Consider the following 16382-nt stretch of genomic DNA (forward strand, 5'->3'; position numbering starts at 1 on the left):
TTGCTGCGATCTGAAAATACCCCATTGTTATTTTCCAGGAAATTTGATTTCTAACTCACATACTGTTTTAGTGGTTGACTGAGCCATTTTAACACAAAGTCTAATAATTACAACCTGGTAATAACATAGTTACAACATAGAAATAATGCGCTAAATTGTCATTTTAGAAATGCATATCAAATTGGTAGCTCTCCGTGCCAATGAGTAACAAAATGTAACTCTCAGCTTCAAAAAAGTTGGTGACCCCTGGTATAGGGTCATTGGTTGATGAGTCGGGCATTTAAGTTTCTTGCCTGTGTCTTCAAACAGGCTTTTCCAATGGCTGGATTTTGGTCAAAGTAAAACACTGAGAAGGAATATAAAGATCTCAACATCACATTCCGTTGAATTTAATCCAATTACCAAAGTTGGTAAATATTGTGGGATGGGTAGGGGGGAAAAGGCTTTGAAAAACCTTGATCTGATCGGGATGTACAATTTAGGATTTTAGCTGGATGTTTTGTGCGATCAAATAATGATCTCCTTTCTTTTCTCTTGACATGTCGATGGGAATTCAGTAAATATCTTACCAGCAACCTTAGAGAACAGACTAAGTGCCATTAAATTGAATATCTTGTTCAACCACCGTCAGCACCCGCACAGACGGAGGACTCAGACGCGTAACTTTTTCACACAAGCTCTATTTTATGGGAATGGGGCGGTCATGCGCGTGAACACTAACGCCAGGGATGCGGCGATCGCTGGGCGGAAGAAGTGAGACAGGGGAGTCAGAGGCAGACGAGATTGAGCTTGGACAGAACAGATGGGATCAATTACAGGACACACGGGTAGATACCGACGGGACAGACAGAATCGATACTGGATACCGGAGCAAGATACCGGAGAGCAGGAAACAGACGGGATCGATACCAAATACTGGAGGCCAGAGCAAGATACTGGACAGGAGGAGACAGACGGGGTCGATACTGGATACTGGTACAAAATACCGGACAAGACGAGACAGACGGGATCGATACCGGACACTGGAGATGGGAGCAAGATAACGGACAGGATGAGACAGACGGGATTGATACCGGATACTGGAGACTGTAGCAAGATACCGGACAGAACGAGACAGGGGGGATCGATACCGAATACTGGATACACGAGCAGGATGCCAGACAGACTCAAAACACAAGTCTTGCAAGTGCAGAGGTTCGTTGACGGACTGACAAGGAGTGAATGAGAGCACTGAGTTTAAATAGGAGGGAAGCCAATGAGGCAACGAGCAGCAGCTGGCGCCAAAAAGGCGGGGCCAAGTGAGGGCAAAGGGCAAACGTGACAACCACTATATAATTACTCATTTTAAATAGCATTGTTCTTACTTTATAAAAGGACTGTTTTACTAGAATAGGAAAAAAATGCAGGGAAATGATTTGCCTTATTTATCGATCATTTAAAATCTATAATATAATATACAGTTAAAATATGACCAACATCTACAATTTTGATCAGTATTTTCTGTATTTTTTCAAGAAAAACAAATTAGGAATGCATTCATGTAAATTAAATAGTACAGAAAAAGATCTGCCTTATCGGCGCGGGTGGTTAGTGCATGTGCGGCACAGTTCTGGGGTCATGGGTTCAAATCCAGCTACCGACCTTCCTGTGCAGAGTTTGCAGGTTCTCCCCGTACTTGCGTGGGTTTCCTCCGGGCACTCCGGTTTCCTCCCACATTTCAAAAACATGCATGTCAGTTTAATTGGCTGGTCAAAATTGTCCCTAGGTGTAAATGAGCGAGCAGATTGTCTGTCCCTGTGTGCCCTGCGACTGGCTGGTAACCAGTTCAGGGTGTCCCCTGCCCACAGCCCGAAGATGGCTGGGATGGGCTCCAGCACCCCCGCGACCCTACTGAGGACAAGCGGTGCAGATAATGAACGGATCTGCCTTATAATGTCAATCATTAATGAATTCCACTAGAATATCTTATTGTGGGTGTATCACTGTAAATGAAATAATCCAGAAGAATGATATACCTTATTATTGTGATCATTTAAAAAAATATCAAGAATACAGTATAGTTAAAATAGGACCAACATCAGTATTTACCGTGTTTAATGAGGAAAAGAAATTGGGAATGCATTAATGCAGGGGTCGGGAACCTATGGCTCGCGAGCCATATATGGCTCTTTCTATGAGTATCTGTGGCTCAGAGACAAATTTGATTGCATGCAAAATTTCTCCATCTTGTTTAAAACTTGAGTTGTCTATCCTATTTTGATACACGCAAAGCCAAACCAAAGCTGAATATCATGACATTACTTTGCAGTATATATAGGGCACGTTTTTCACTACAATTTACAGTCAAGGTGTCACACAAAAAAAGGGGGAAAAAAAACTCGTTTTGGTTGTACAACGCTAAAGAATCCTTTATATAAAAGTTCACTATACAATCTGTGTTCAGTGTTCAGATACCTTATGATGAATCCACAGAACTGTAAATACGCCAAAACACCGGAAGAGAACTTAGTCATTTGATTAGGTGAGGGGGAGGGTTGGGTGGAGCTATGCAAAAAGTGCAAGCACTCCCTCCCATCTCTCGCCCTACGCTGTCTGCGCCAAAAGTGAGCTCATCAGGCTCCCTATTTGCAGAATGTTGTGACGTTTTTACACAATAACTGCTTGCATCTGGTTTTGAAACCAATATATATGAAAAAAAGGGTCAAAAGGATCTTGAGTAATTGCAAGAAAGAGACAAGTTTAAAGTGGTATGTTTGTTGATTTTGGGACAGGGGTTCTGGCATTATTCTCTTTTCATAATTTTTATCAAATCATCAAAAATAAATGTGCTGAACACTAAGCTTTTGTCTGGGGCGCGGGTTTAGCAATTTAGTAAATTTGTCTCATAATATATGGCGTGGCTCTTTCCCAAAATAAAATTAATATTTTTTGCTTTTATGGCTCTTTGAGTCAAAAAGGTTCCCGACCCCTGCATTAATGTAAATGTAATAGCAGAGCAAAATGAGTTACCTCATAGTTTTGATCATTTAAAAAAATAGCAACGATCATTTTAAAATACGATATACAGTGCACTTACAATACAGTCATTATTTACCATATTTTACAAGAAAAACAATTTTGGGAATACAGTAATGTAAATGGAAAACTAATAAAGTACTTAAAATGAGCAGAATTGTCTGCATCTGTTGTTTCTGGTATTGCTTAATGAGTAGATCCCCTTAAAACTACAGTGGAACAGTTAAGCATTTGCTTAAAAAGAGGTGCCACGTTACCTCCAGCAGGAACTCCCGCAGGGCTATAAAAGTTGGTCTATCATCTGGTTTTTCTGCCCAGCACTGCAACATGACATTATAAATATCCTGTGGACAGTCTTCTGGCTTGGGGAGGCGTTCGCTTTCTTTATCAATTTTATGCAGGATCTGCGGGAGGAAAAAAAAAGAGAACGATATCTCAGTATTTAGGTATGAGTAGTTGTGTTAGTTCTTTTGATCAACTGCAATTAAATAATTTTATCTTGACAGCATTATTTCTGAATATTCCCTATTTAGGCGGAATTCTCATAAGCACCTGGCTACCATTGAGGCCTAGCCAAGGCTCTTGGCCGTGCGTGAACATCTCCCATAAAGTCACACCAAACATCCATGTGTCAGTTGCATGAGAGAAGGTTCTGGTCTTCAGACTCTCAGGGGCGCACCTGGAGCACAGAAAGAGTCATAATGTATTTCCAATGGAATGCATTAGAAAGGTAGATATGGATAAGGGAGAACACTAAGGCTCAATCTCATTACTCTCCCTCTTCGTTTTGCACCTTAGGCAGGCAAGTGTGCTCACAAGGAAGGAAATAATTTTCCATTTCTCCACAAAGCGTAGAGGGAGTTGGAAGTGGAAGGTGCACAAGCCTTTTTTAACAAAGTTAGGTAGGGGGCCACGCCCACTCTGCGCTATAGTCCAGGTAGAAGCAATTGTGGAAGGGAACTAGCTAACTCATTATGGGTTTAGCTTGCATAATGGGATGCAAATTCCTACAGAGGGCACAACAAAACAAGGAAAAGTACGGAGAGAAGTGGTTGCTGGGAAGACGAGGAAGAATCAAGCACAACAGTTATTTGGTAACATAGTTAAGTTTCAGGCATGTTTAACACTATAATGTATTGTTTTCACCAAATTAAGTTTTACATTTTGAGGTGAGTAAAAATAATCATAAAACGTTCTTAAAAAAAAGAACTTAAGAACTCTCATGTATGTTATATCACAAGCGTGGTTCAAAATCTAGGGAATTGGTAAGACTGACGTATGTTCCCAATTCCCAGGGGAATACTTCCCTTACCCTTACTTAATAAGTGGAAGGGAGAGAGAAAGAAACTAGTCAAAGTCAGTGGGTGAAGAGGGAAATGTTTTGCAGTGTGTAATAACATTTTCAGACCTAAATATATTTTTATCATTTATTATTATGCTTTTGACAATGATTTCTACATATCTGCCCAAGTCTTCAGCTCAAATATTGTATTCTCACTTCAGTTCACTCACCAGGCAAAGGGAACCTTTCGATGTTCTTGCATGACATAATGCTCGTGATTGTTCGGGAGGGCCCGCATCAGGCCAAAATCACCAATCTTCACCGTGTGAGATGATGCCAGCAGAATGTTCCTGAAGAGACAAGTCAGTCAGTCATGTTTATTTGTATAGCCCTTTATCACAAGGAGTCTTAAAGGGCTACACAGACCACAGACTATTGCAAACCACAACTGTTATTACACCATCTTCTGATTTAAAACCAACAAGATAAAAACACAATCTTTCTTTAACTCAGGAACTTTGGGTCTCAATAAATGTTGGGTGTGGAATAAGGTGCTTTTTTGGCCCCTATTTACGCCATTTTCCCCACTATACGACATTAACTACAAAGGGAATTCATCTACCCAAATCTCCTGCCCGCTGCTATCAATAAACAGCAGCTTGCACTCCCCAACGGAGCTTTATCGTCGACGGCGACTTTAATCGGGCATGTTTATGGACTGTACTCCCAAATCCATTCAATTGTGGACTGAGCAATTCGGAAAAACACTGGACTATGTGTAATGTGTAATGTAAGATCAAACATCAAATATTCCGGTTGTATCCAGCAACTCTGTTTGACCCTCACCCCCCTCATCAACACCCCCCCTGGAGGAAAACAAAGCCTACTTACAACAAAGTCAGTTAGTTCTTTGTTCCTTTATCTCTTTGTTTCCTTATCCTCACTGTAAATGTGGGACTGGAGTCGTCCAATTTCGTTGTCACAGCATATCCCATGTTGTAACAATGACAATAAAGGCATATTCTATTCTATTCTATTCTATTCTATTCTAAAAAACTCTAACTCTGCGGTTTTAATGCGTGTGACGAGTTACATCAAATATTGGCTGTTTGCTTTTGGTCGACACCATATAAAGAGCAGGTCTGCTATTGGTTTGCATGAAAATGCCAATATGGTTTTGGCTGAACTACTTCCAAAATGTCTTTCTGTTGCTTCATTTAGTTTTGAATCTCATGTGCTTCATAAAGGCTTTGCGCATTGGCAATACAATATTGTATTTTTTTGTACTGTATTTGTTCGCTATGGGTCCCAAAGTTTGCAGTGATGCGAAAGGGAAAAGCAAAACCATCGAAACAAAGCTTGTGATTATCAGGAAATCACTAATTTATATAGTTGTAAATTGACAATAAGGACTTTTCTAAGAGCATTACAAGTTGAACTTTTAGAATTAATTAAATTTTGAATCCACTGTCTTAGACTTCTTGTACCATCTGCATCCACCCACTACGACCCTAAGTCATGGCACGCCAAAGGTAACTCAAATTTCATGTTTCATTTCCGGATATGTTTTTTCATATTTTTTCTTAGTAATATGCAGGTATATAACACATAAGTAGAGCTTACTATATATTATTTTGTTATTCTTATGGTTTTATCTGGGGTACCTGGGGTTCTCAGCCTCTTACCAAAGGTTGCTATCTCTTGCTATGCGGCATTTTCACTTTGCGATCTCCAACTCAGAACGGATTAATATGGTATTCTATAGTTGTAATGAATTTATGAAAAATGTCAAATGCCATACAAATATTCCATGAAGGAAACCGAGACAGTGAAGACCACCCAACAACATGTTGAGGATCACACCCCACCGGTCGTAAGCCTAATAATACATTTTACCTGGCCGCCAGATCCCTGTGGATAAAGCGCCTGTGCTCCAGATAGGCCATGCCACAGGCTACCTGAACCGCATACTGACATAACGTGTGGATCAGCAAAGGGCCTTGTGGATGGAGGCACCTCAAGCGTACTATCAGGGAACCAAGTGGCGCCAGCTCGGTCACCTTTGGAAAAAGAGGGATGAACGTCTGCATAAGGAGGATAGGCGCTTTAAAAGAACTCAAACACATTGTAAAATTAGAAGCGTTAGGGGTGCTTATGTTGACAAAGGTGACAAAAACAGGAAGGCTTTAAAGAATGACACAGCTAGCAAACTATTTGGCACTCAGAGGTAGCACTTTGTTGGAAAGGCAGTCATTGCCAGGGGTTGTTTTTGCTCCGAGTAAACTTGCTCTCCTCCCTTCCTGTTTCTCGCTGCTCTCTTCCATCCATTTACCACTCACACACAAAGGCCCAGGCCTTCTGTTAAAGCAGATTAGAAAGGACTGGAAGGTCATGCGTATATTAGGGCATCCTGGCTGACAATTTGTATCGGACAAGAACAAGAAATAAAATGTCACACAAGCTTATGTCAATGACATGAGATTTTGGGGGGGTGGAGGATATATTACCATTATAAATGTTCCACATGTCATTGCTGACAATATTGTTTTAAATTGCAAATTGTTCTCAAAAATTAATTCTGGAAATGGGAAATACATTTTGTTATAAGGTTTGTTTTCAAATTCTGCTAGCATACATTAACAGGTGCTGTTGACTGATTTTTTTACGCTATATGACCTAAAATACTTTGATTAAATATTTATATTAAATTTAAAATTTAATGTTTTGATATCTTATATAGTAATAGTAAATCACATATTTTAAATCAAATGTATGCGTACAGTAAGTCCGAATTTATATGTTACAAAAAATACTTTAAAAAACATTTTTGTTTAAGCTTTTGACTCATTAATGTTTTATATCTTTATGACAAATGCTTACTTGTTCATTCTTTCCATGTTTTATTTCATTTTTTAAATATATTCCTGCCCTGCTTATACTTATAAACAATCCTGAGATATTTTTATTCTGTACGACTTGATTTTATGACTTTTAGAGCCTTTTTTTGTCGGCGATCCTTGTCTTAACGCTAAGTTTAATGCTGTTAAGAGCATTAGCGAATGGAGTAATAATAAAAAGCAACATTAGCAGCTACCATTTGAGGCCACGTTTGTCACAGTCGCCAATAGTATAATTGAGCAAACAGTCTCATCTGCCAACTAGCCACTTTACCATTAGCGGGCATTTAACTATGGTTAAAATATAACTCATTATCTTTCATAAATTAAACCAAACTTAACACTAAGGACTGTTGTCAGCATCAAGTTCAGCTGAGAAGACCCCAAAATAAGAGTGTATCAAGGCCCAGACGTTAGTAAATTAAAGTTAACTTTAAGATTTGGTCTTCAAACATTATGAAAAAAGCACAGTACTGACACAACTGTAAAACTCATGGTGCCATGCCCATCGTATGTACAATATTTGCAATTCTGTCCCTATATGGGATCTGTTCTGTGTGTGTGCACTACCATCTTCATCGGGTGTGTGAGCGCCACACCATAAAGGCGAATGAGGTTCTGATGATCTAGGGAGTGCATAGCGTTGACTTCACAGATGAAATCCTCCAGAGCGTCAGGCTGGCTAAGCACATCTGTCTTTAAACACTTGACCGCCACGTTCATCTGAAAATCCAAAAAGTTACGTACGGATTCACTACGTGACATTTGGGTGTTGAACATGCAGGAACAAAACGTATCCTCACCACATTTCCTGCAGGTGTTAGCCACTCTCCTCTCCTTACAACACCAAAGGACCCATCCCCCAGGTTTTCCAGGAGAGTCAGGTCCTTTTCCGGGATAAGGCAGGTCAAAGACTGCTGATGCACACCCAGAGCAGTGTCACCAGCGGGATGCATTGGCAAGACCCCCTCCACCAGGCCCAGAGGAGGTGTGGGAGACAGCTTACGGAAGGAGGAGGTGGGTTGGCTATGCTGGAGAAAGTCGGCACCATCCGGACGTTTACCACTGAATACCTGGCAAAGTTTTGAAAGTGTGAAAAAAGTTAATCTGAAAGTGAAAAAATGCAATGGGACAACATAGTACAGTATCGGAAGCTGATATTAGTATCGGTGGCTTTAAATAAAGTCGGATATTGGTAGTCTGGGTACGTTATAGTTACTCACTACTTCTTCCAAAAAGTAACTGAGTTTGTAACTAAATTACCCAAAGTAACTATTTCCATTACTTTAAAAAGAATTTGAAATTTTCTGAGCGGTATTCAAGTCAGTTGAACAAACAGATAGTTGTGTTATAGAACCTTGTAATAATCATTGCACCCCTCCAGCAAGAGATTGATTCTACACTTGAAGTGCAGCAAAATTAAACAGTAATCAATACAGCAAAACAAAAATCAACAGTAATTAATATAAAGTGAGTTAAGGAAATCAGATCTAACTCTCATAACCTGAGAACTCTGGTCAAGTAGACTTATGCAACTGTACTTCAAGTACTTTGTTCACACCAACTTTCAACTGCAAAACCACATAATGTGAGTTTCAATCTATTGAATAAATCACAACCTCTAGTCAGATAGCTGCTCAAATAGACATATGTTACTCTACTTCAAGTATCTTCACACAACAAATGTTCAACAATACAGAGTGTGTTTAACACTGCAGTGTAAAATAAATAAATTAAACCCTCACAGGGCAGCACGGCGGCGCAGTGGTTAGCGCTTGTGCGGCACAGTTCATGTCATGGGAACCTGTCGTGGGTTCAAATCCAGCTCCAGACTTCCTGTGCGGAGTTTGTATGTTCTCCCCGTGCTTGAGTGGGTTTCCTCCGGGCACTCCGGTTTCCTCCCACGTTCCAAAAACATGCATTTCAGGTGAATTGGCCGGTCCAAATTGTCCCAAGGTGTGAATGAGCGAATGAATTGTCTGTCCCTGTGTGCCCTGTGATTGGCTGGCAACCAGTTCAGGGTGTCCCCTGCCCACTGCCCGAAGATGGCTGGGATGGGCTCCAGCCCCCCCGCGACCCTAATGAGGATAAGCGGTACAGCTGATGAGATGAGATGAGATGAAACCCTCACAACCTGAAACACATGTTCAAGTAGAAATAGGCAACTGCGCTTCAAATCTTTTGTTCGCAACTAAAGTTGACAGAAAAACAATATAAAGTGACTATCCAATTCCTCTCTTTATGTGATGTTATGTGAACAAAATTACCCATCATGCAACATCCTTACTAAACATGCGCGTCGTGTCCCCTCATGTTTACAGTCGGATGGTTTACTTGGGAGTGACACATAAGTAAACACCTGTCCATGCCAACACGCCTCGTCTCAATTAATAGATTTGACAGCACTTTTTTTCAACTAATCATAACGAAGGGCAGACGACTTTTTTGTATCACAGACAAGCATGGCATGGTAGCGTCGTCACCATCTCAACGTGCATAGGATCGATGGGAACCGCAACAATGTTATTTGTTCTACAGTAAGTGTTTTGTCTTTATTACACTGCTGTTGGGTCAGTGAGAGAGAAATGTGTAAGTTACTGAGGTCTATTGAGTTAGTCAATGTAACGCACGGCTTTTGACCATCAGTAATGGTGGAAGAAAATAATTAGTTGGATTACCCTGTTACTGACTAAAATAACACCATTACGTAACGGTGTTATTCCCACCACTGGCAGTCACCCATCACAAACTCATGCAGGTTGCTTTCAAGCTGGGGACTCCAACGTTTTTCAAGCTGAGAGCTATTTTTTGTTACTAATTATTCAAATAAATATAGAAAGGTTTTTAATTAATACGTTTTTGTCACCATTAAATGATGCATTACAACACATCATGTCCCTTTATAGCAGGGGTCTCCAATGTGATGCCCCTGGTCACCAGGGTGCACCCTAAGAACAACTGGGGTTCCTGCTGACCTTTCTGAAAATAGCTCAGCAGTGCTGGGTCTCACCAGTGATTTTCCTGTAAAGATACTTGTTTACGTGTTAACTAAGTCTATTAAACCTAACATCCAACAATCAACCTGCTAGATACATAGTAACAACATGATAAGTTATTTTACAAATGCATGTCAAACTGGGTGCCCTTTGTGCTACTTAGTGGCGAAAAGTAGACATCAGTTTAAAAAGGTTGGAGAAGCCTGCTGTAGTGGTTTAACTGTTTGTAGACAAAATGTGTTTATTTTATGTTTTATGTCAAGAGAATGTAAATAAGCTCTATGAAATCGTGTCGCATTTATGCAGATTGTGCTAGTGTTCATTGATGTGAATTGTCCCTTTCAAGTAAACAATAACTAAAGAAAGTAAACAAATTTTTAAAAAATGAATATTTGCTAAATAATGAATACACAACAGCTCTGTCATTGGCTTGTTTTGGACTAAAATGTGCTGCCTGAGCAGTCAGGAAGCAACTAAAATGCATGCACCCATCATGAAGGACTCAACTGGGGAAATGCTTAACTGCCAGGAATTGCTCAATCGTCCAGGCACTATTAGATTAAGTCAAGTTAATGTGAGCCTGTGTTGGGGTTTTTAGTTTCCCTTAGCATGGTCAAGTATAACAGTCTGCCTGCTTATTGAGCAGACATAGTTAAGGCTCAAAGAGAGGAATTCATAATACCTAGCACTCCCACTGACAGCCAATGTTAATTCCAGTGCAAACTACGGCAGTGTTTTTTTGTCTTTGCTGTATTTCCTGTCCAAGAAATGTTTGACTGAGACTCAAAATAAACAGTTGCAGTCTGTGCTAGGAATAAACCGTCTTGCAGTACCAGACATGACATAATGCTAAAATAGTGGGCTGAGCGTTAAAAATACTCTGAAGGTGACTCAACAGAAAATAAAATAAACCACAAGGGGTAAAAAGGAGTGATTAGTCATGTTGAGAGTGGATAATCACGCGCTGCAGGCTATGCAGACAACAACGTGGACTTGTTTTAGGTTAAGATCTAAAGGGCCACTGTGTAATTTTTGACCACTAGGTGTCGCTGTATTGTTTAGTGCAAGGGTCTCTAATCTTTTTGAGGCTATGAGCTACTTTTTGTTACTAATAAGCGCGAAGGGGACCCAGTTTGATATGCATTTCTAAAATAACAAATCATGTTATTACTATGTTGCTACTATGTAATTGCTGTGTCACTAGCAGGTTTATTATTGGAAGTATGGTTAAACAGACTCAACCAACCACTAAAAAACATTAGTTTAGCACTGGTGAGCTATTTCCGCAACAGGTCAACGTCAGAGACCCCTGCTGTAGTGGAACCTAAAACGAGAGCTAGGAAGAATACCAACTACGGAAACTCAAATCGCACCATTTTTATTCTCATTTTTTGGCCCAGTCTTTCACAAGGTAGTTGGTTCTTGGGTGTAACTGTAGCAATAAGATGGCGAACAGCCATGTCAGCTCTCTTAAGGTGAGCCACAGGAGATGTTAAATGAATACAAATTTCTTGACCTACGAGGATTTTTCAAGAAATGCATGTTTATATGATAGTCTATTAGATTTTTTTAATGAATTCGTTTTTTTCCCACTAGGAGGAGCTAAATAATAAACAATGTTCTTTTTAAAGCTTAAAACAAGACCGTCGAGAACCGGACCAGGAGGTGAACCCAAATGCGTGACGTTTCTCAAACAAGCTTTTATTTTACGGGAAATGGGGGAGTCATGCACGTTAACCCAAAGACCAGTGATCCGGCAATCGTTGGGCGAAAGACGTAAGGCAACAGTCTGGCGTGGAATGACAGGAAACCAGAGGTCGACGAGATCGATACCAATTACACGAGCAGATATCGGACGGATGGGGTTGATACCGGACAGGATGGGACAGACGGGATTATATAGAAACTGGATATCAAAATTAAACAGGACAAACTAGACGGGAACGAACCTGGAGATCGATAATAAACAGGACGAAAATAGACGGGAACGATACCAGACAGGAAACACAGGCAGGAAACCTGACAGAGTCAAAACCCCTTTCTTGCGGGGCAGAGGTTCGCTGATGGACAGACAAAGGGTGAGTGAGAGCCCAGGAGGATAAAAAGAAGGGAAGCCAATCTGTCAACGAGCCGCAGCTGGTGCCAGACGGGCAGGGCCAATTGGGCGCCATGGCAACTGTGACAAAGACCAAATATTTTACTTAGTCTTGTGTCAGCTAATGGTTTATCCACGTTCACAATGTGTTACTGTCTAGATAAGAGGTGAGCAAACTATGAAGTCTGCATTTACTGTATATACAATCATAATTGATGAAAATTGGATTGGTCTCCAAGACCGGGCCCTTAGCCAGATTGTTTAACCCCATGTGGTCTGCAAGTCAAAACGTTTGCCTACGCCAGGATTCGATTCTGCAAGCACTATACACATGCAGAAGCAGTGCTGGTTTTTCCCCAAAAAATGTCACACATTTAATATATCGATATAAATGTGTTTGTGTGCACCTTGCTCATCCAGGACTTGCGCTTGCACATTGCTTTTCTCTTCTTTACAGCCTCCCACAGTCGTCTTTGCCCTGTTTAAACAAAAAGACTTTTCACACCAATAGAATATTATCAATCACGTCAATGCACCAGACAACAGCAAAGAACTGAACGGTACAAAATATATCGAATGAAAAACTTTGCAAGAAAACAGCACTGTATATTAATTCACAAGATTTCCAACTTCTACATACACAACCATGCACGAAACAAAAACAAAGTCTGCCGATGTACAAAAGGAGTGTCCAGTTTCTCACCAGGTCGGCCCATGCCAATCTTCTCCAAGTCTTCATTCTTGACGTAGTCAAAATGAGAGAGCCGTGTGACATTTAAGTCATCTCTGATTCGCAGAAGGTACTGCTGCAACTGTACTTCCATCAGCAGCTCCAGCAGCCATTCCGTGCCTTCCTCGCACTGCATATTACTGCCCAGTTTCTGCAAAGACACAAACACAATGGGGGGAATGACTCGTTAAATACTGTTGTTTTTAATTAAACTTTGTTAAAAAAAATGTAAACCAATACACAGAAATAGAACAAAATACAGCTAGATTTGAATATTGTGAGTACTATACATAAAATGGCATTAGAACAGTGGTGGGTCGTCAGGCTTTCTCTGCTGGCCCAAAAAAATATCTAAATCAGTGAGATGTTATTAATATTTTGTCCATGAATTTAATAATTCCAAATTGTCTGTCCGCTTTCTTTCATCCTTGCCGTGTACTGCATTCTGTTTAGCTTAACAGTCCATAGGTGAATAGGTATAGGTTAAACTAATCTACAGTAGGTACAGTATACATTACTTTTATTTAATAAACAAATGGTTGGGCCTGTGAGAAGGTATTTTATTCAGTATCAACTTATAACACAGTATCTAATTGTATAATTGTTCAAAAAAAATTATGCTTTTACTTGGGGAACATAACCCCGTGAAAACAAGGGTTCATTGTATATGCATGCATTTTAAAATGTATTGCAACGCATGATTCAACAGGGGAAAAAGGGTTACAACCAATATGTGCCGAATAAAGAGTATGATTACCAAATCAAGTACAGAGTCAAGTAAGTAATTTTGTAATCATTTTAAATTCTTTATCTAAAAAACAGGACATTCCTTGAAAATTGCAATGTGGAAAAATGCAAATGAATAAATTAATAGTAATATAGTTTCTGATTTCTCTGTAACCATTTAAAAAAAAATTGAAAAATAAGAGTACCGTCAGATATTTGTGATTCTTATATATTAAGAAAACGTGTACGTCATTTCGTCTCTTTAATTAGGTAGTATGGAAATAACAGAATAATAACGGTTTGGAATCTGAATTTCTGAGGATTTAGGATTAATAAGTAGTAGTAAGAAGTAATAAGGTCTTTGGACATTTTCATTTTTATGATGAATAAATTAGTTAAAAGTATTTTCCAGAGTGTAAGTTAACAGTAGGCCAAAATATAACTGTGCTATCAAAGCAATATGTAGGAGGAGACTAACAAATAAAAAATCTTATTTTTATTATTTTTTCAAATAAAAGAGAAAATACATATGGAGCAGTTAATGAAATAAAATGTATCAAAAAATGTACCGAGATGTATTTGTTCACGTGGGAGTAATATTAAGCTGCTGCATAAACGTTTGGTATGAAATGGTATGAAAATAAACAATGGTTGACACAAAATCCGTTCCTCGAAGAATATGGAAGCAGATGGTTTGACAATGCACAATTTAAATCAGTATCTTGTTTAAAAATGACATATATTTTTTATGAATACATTGTTCCAGAGAATGCAGTACATCAAAGGAACAGCCAACCAATGGAAAAATGTAATACTGTTTGAACCATCATTTACACTTATCCTGCAAACTTTGGGGAAAACGTGGGACAAACCTGGACAAGAAACACATTTGGAAATTTGACTGAAGTACTTCATTATTTACTAAGGCTGGATAGATGTGTTAAAGTGGAACACATGACAGAATATCCACATTTTCACACATATATACTGAACACAAACAGAAACGTATGAAAGGCCATAGTCATGACCCATCTTAACTTCATCCTGCTGCAAAAACAACTCTCCCAAAGGACAGCCTTGGTCCAGCTGCACCCACACCCATAATACTTTCTCACAGCAGAAGCCAAACAAACTTACTCGATATACATGAAAATGTGCCAGGAAAGATAATGACTTTCTCAGCTTGTCAAAGCGGCGCATCCTGAAATCTTTGCTAATTACAATGCGAGGGGCCAAAAAAATGCACCCTGCGTTTTTGGCATGTCCTTCAATCCGTTAGAGAAACATTCCCAACCGGAGCTTCCCAGGATCCGAAGGTAAAGCACTTCCTGGGATCCAGATCTGGAGCTTTGAAGCCCAAAAGGGGGCAAAAAACGTCCCACAAAACTGTCTGGAAATCTACCACATTCCATGGCAGGCCAATCCTTCCAAAAGTCCGTACTCCAGCTTAGACTCGCTCAGAGAGCTAAAAGGGAATTCTGGTGTGCTAAACGGCCGTCCTACCATGTGTTCTTCCACTGCAGTCATAAGCCAATGATCCAAAGTTTGCAGAACTTTAGAAATGAATCACTCCTCCCATTCCCCCTGCCTCTCCTTAAATCTCTTGCTTGCAGTCCGACTCTGCATGCGGCGCTACTGTCTGTTTGCTTTTTCATTCTACCGTCCAGCGTGGAGCTAAAAATAGGAATTCCTTCTCCCTCAGTCAATCACCGTGCAGTAAGCCAGCAAGACTGGAGATATGCAGCCATTCCCAGTCTCTGGTTTCATCTTTTCTCTCTCTCTCTCTCTCTCTCTCTCTCTCTCTCTCTCTCTCTCTCTCTCTCTCTCTCTCTCTCTCTCTCTCGCTCTCTCTAAGTGCAACAAAATGAGTTACCGGATGTTTTTAAGGAAAGCACCCCCTGCTTCCCGTGATGTAACTTTAAATTCAAAACCTCTCTAAATCCCTGTGATTTCAGTTACACTGTGTTTTCTCCTTATACTACCTTCTCATCGGATGCCTTAAGCCACCTCTGTAATACCTTTCCCTGAGTCTGTCCTTCAGTTTTTCTGCCTACTCTGATCCACAATAGTCAGTCAGCCAGCTAAGTTCAGAGCACGATGCAGAAGACAGAGGCGTTATGGTATTCGCCCCTGGAGGAGGATTTGATCCAGGGCCAAAAGGTCACATTCAACTGCAGAATGGAGACCTCGCTTCCTGTGATGCAATCAACCCCCATCCTCAAAAGATATATAAATACACAGTTGCATGCACAGACACACACACAAGTTCATGTTGAAATGTGTTCAAAACATACACTTGAGATATAATTATTGGTATTTATTTTTATTCTGGATTATCAAGATGAGTAATAATAAATGAATGAAAAAAAAATGAATCATAATCGTAGTCTTCCTCTTAAAACTAGTTCCATATGCTGGGGCAGTTATTGTCTTTTTTATGCCCAAAAAAAATACAACTAAGAATCTATCCCTCTATCCCTATTCTGTATTTTTGGTTTATTGTGGATAAAGGTAATTCTGAAATAATACTTTTAAATGATTGTTGTAGTTGGTGCCTTCTGGCCTAGGTACATGTTTTCAAAAAAATAAATAAACATTTAATTGAAATAAATATCCTACCGGATGAGTCCATTTTTGGCAA

General features: G+C 39.8%; 1 protein-coding gene across 3 annotated transcripts in view; it reads right to left on the minus strand.

The window, feature by feature from the left end:
* tnk2b (tyrosine kinase, non-receptor, 2b) overlaps positions 1-16382 on the minus strand; it is a 54366-nt gene that overhangs the window by 12191 nt on the left and 25793 nt on the right. For all 3 annotated transcript variants that reach the window (XM_088334907.1, XM_088334900.1, XM_088334904.1), the window contains 8 exons: positions 12989-13166; positions 12693-12763; positions 7998-8267; positions 7765-7917; positions 6194-6357; positions 4528-4647; positions 3568-3694; positions 3273-3419 (listed from right to left, as the gene is read on the minus strand). In XM_088334907.1, the coding sequence (XP_088191033.1) occupies positions 3273-3419; positions 3568-3694; positions 4528-4647; positions 6194-6357; positions 7765-7917; positions 7998-8267; positions 12693-12763; positions 12989-13151 (1215 nt within the window). In that variant the 5' untranslated portion in view covers positions 13152-13166. The remainder of the gene's footprint in view (positions 1-3272; positions 3420-3567; positions 3695-4527; positions 4648-6193; positions 6358-7764; positions 7918-7997; positions 8268-12692; positions 12764-12988; positions 13167-16382) is intronic.

The sequence above is a fragment of the Urocampus carinirostris genome, chromosome 1 (assembly GCF_059441175.1).
Source record: "Urocampus carinirostris isolate Australia breed hairy pipefish chromosome 1, RoL_Ucar_1.0, whole genome shotgun sequence".
Lineage (NCBI taxonomy): Eukaryota > Metazoa > Chordata > Actinopteri > Syngnathiformes > Syngnathidae > Urocampus > Urocampus carinirostris.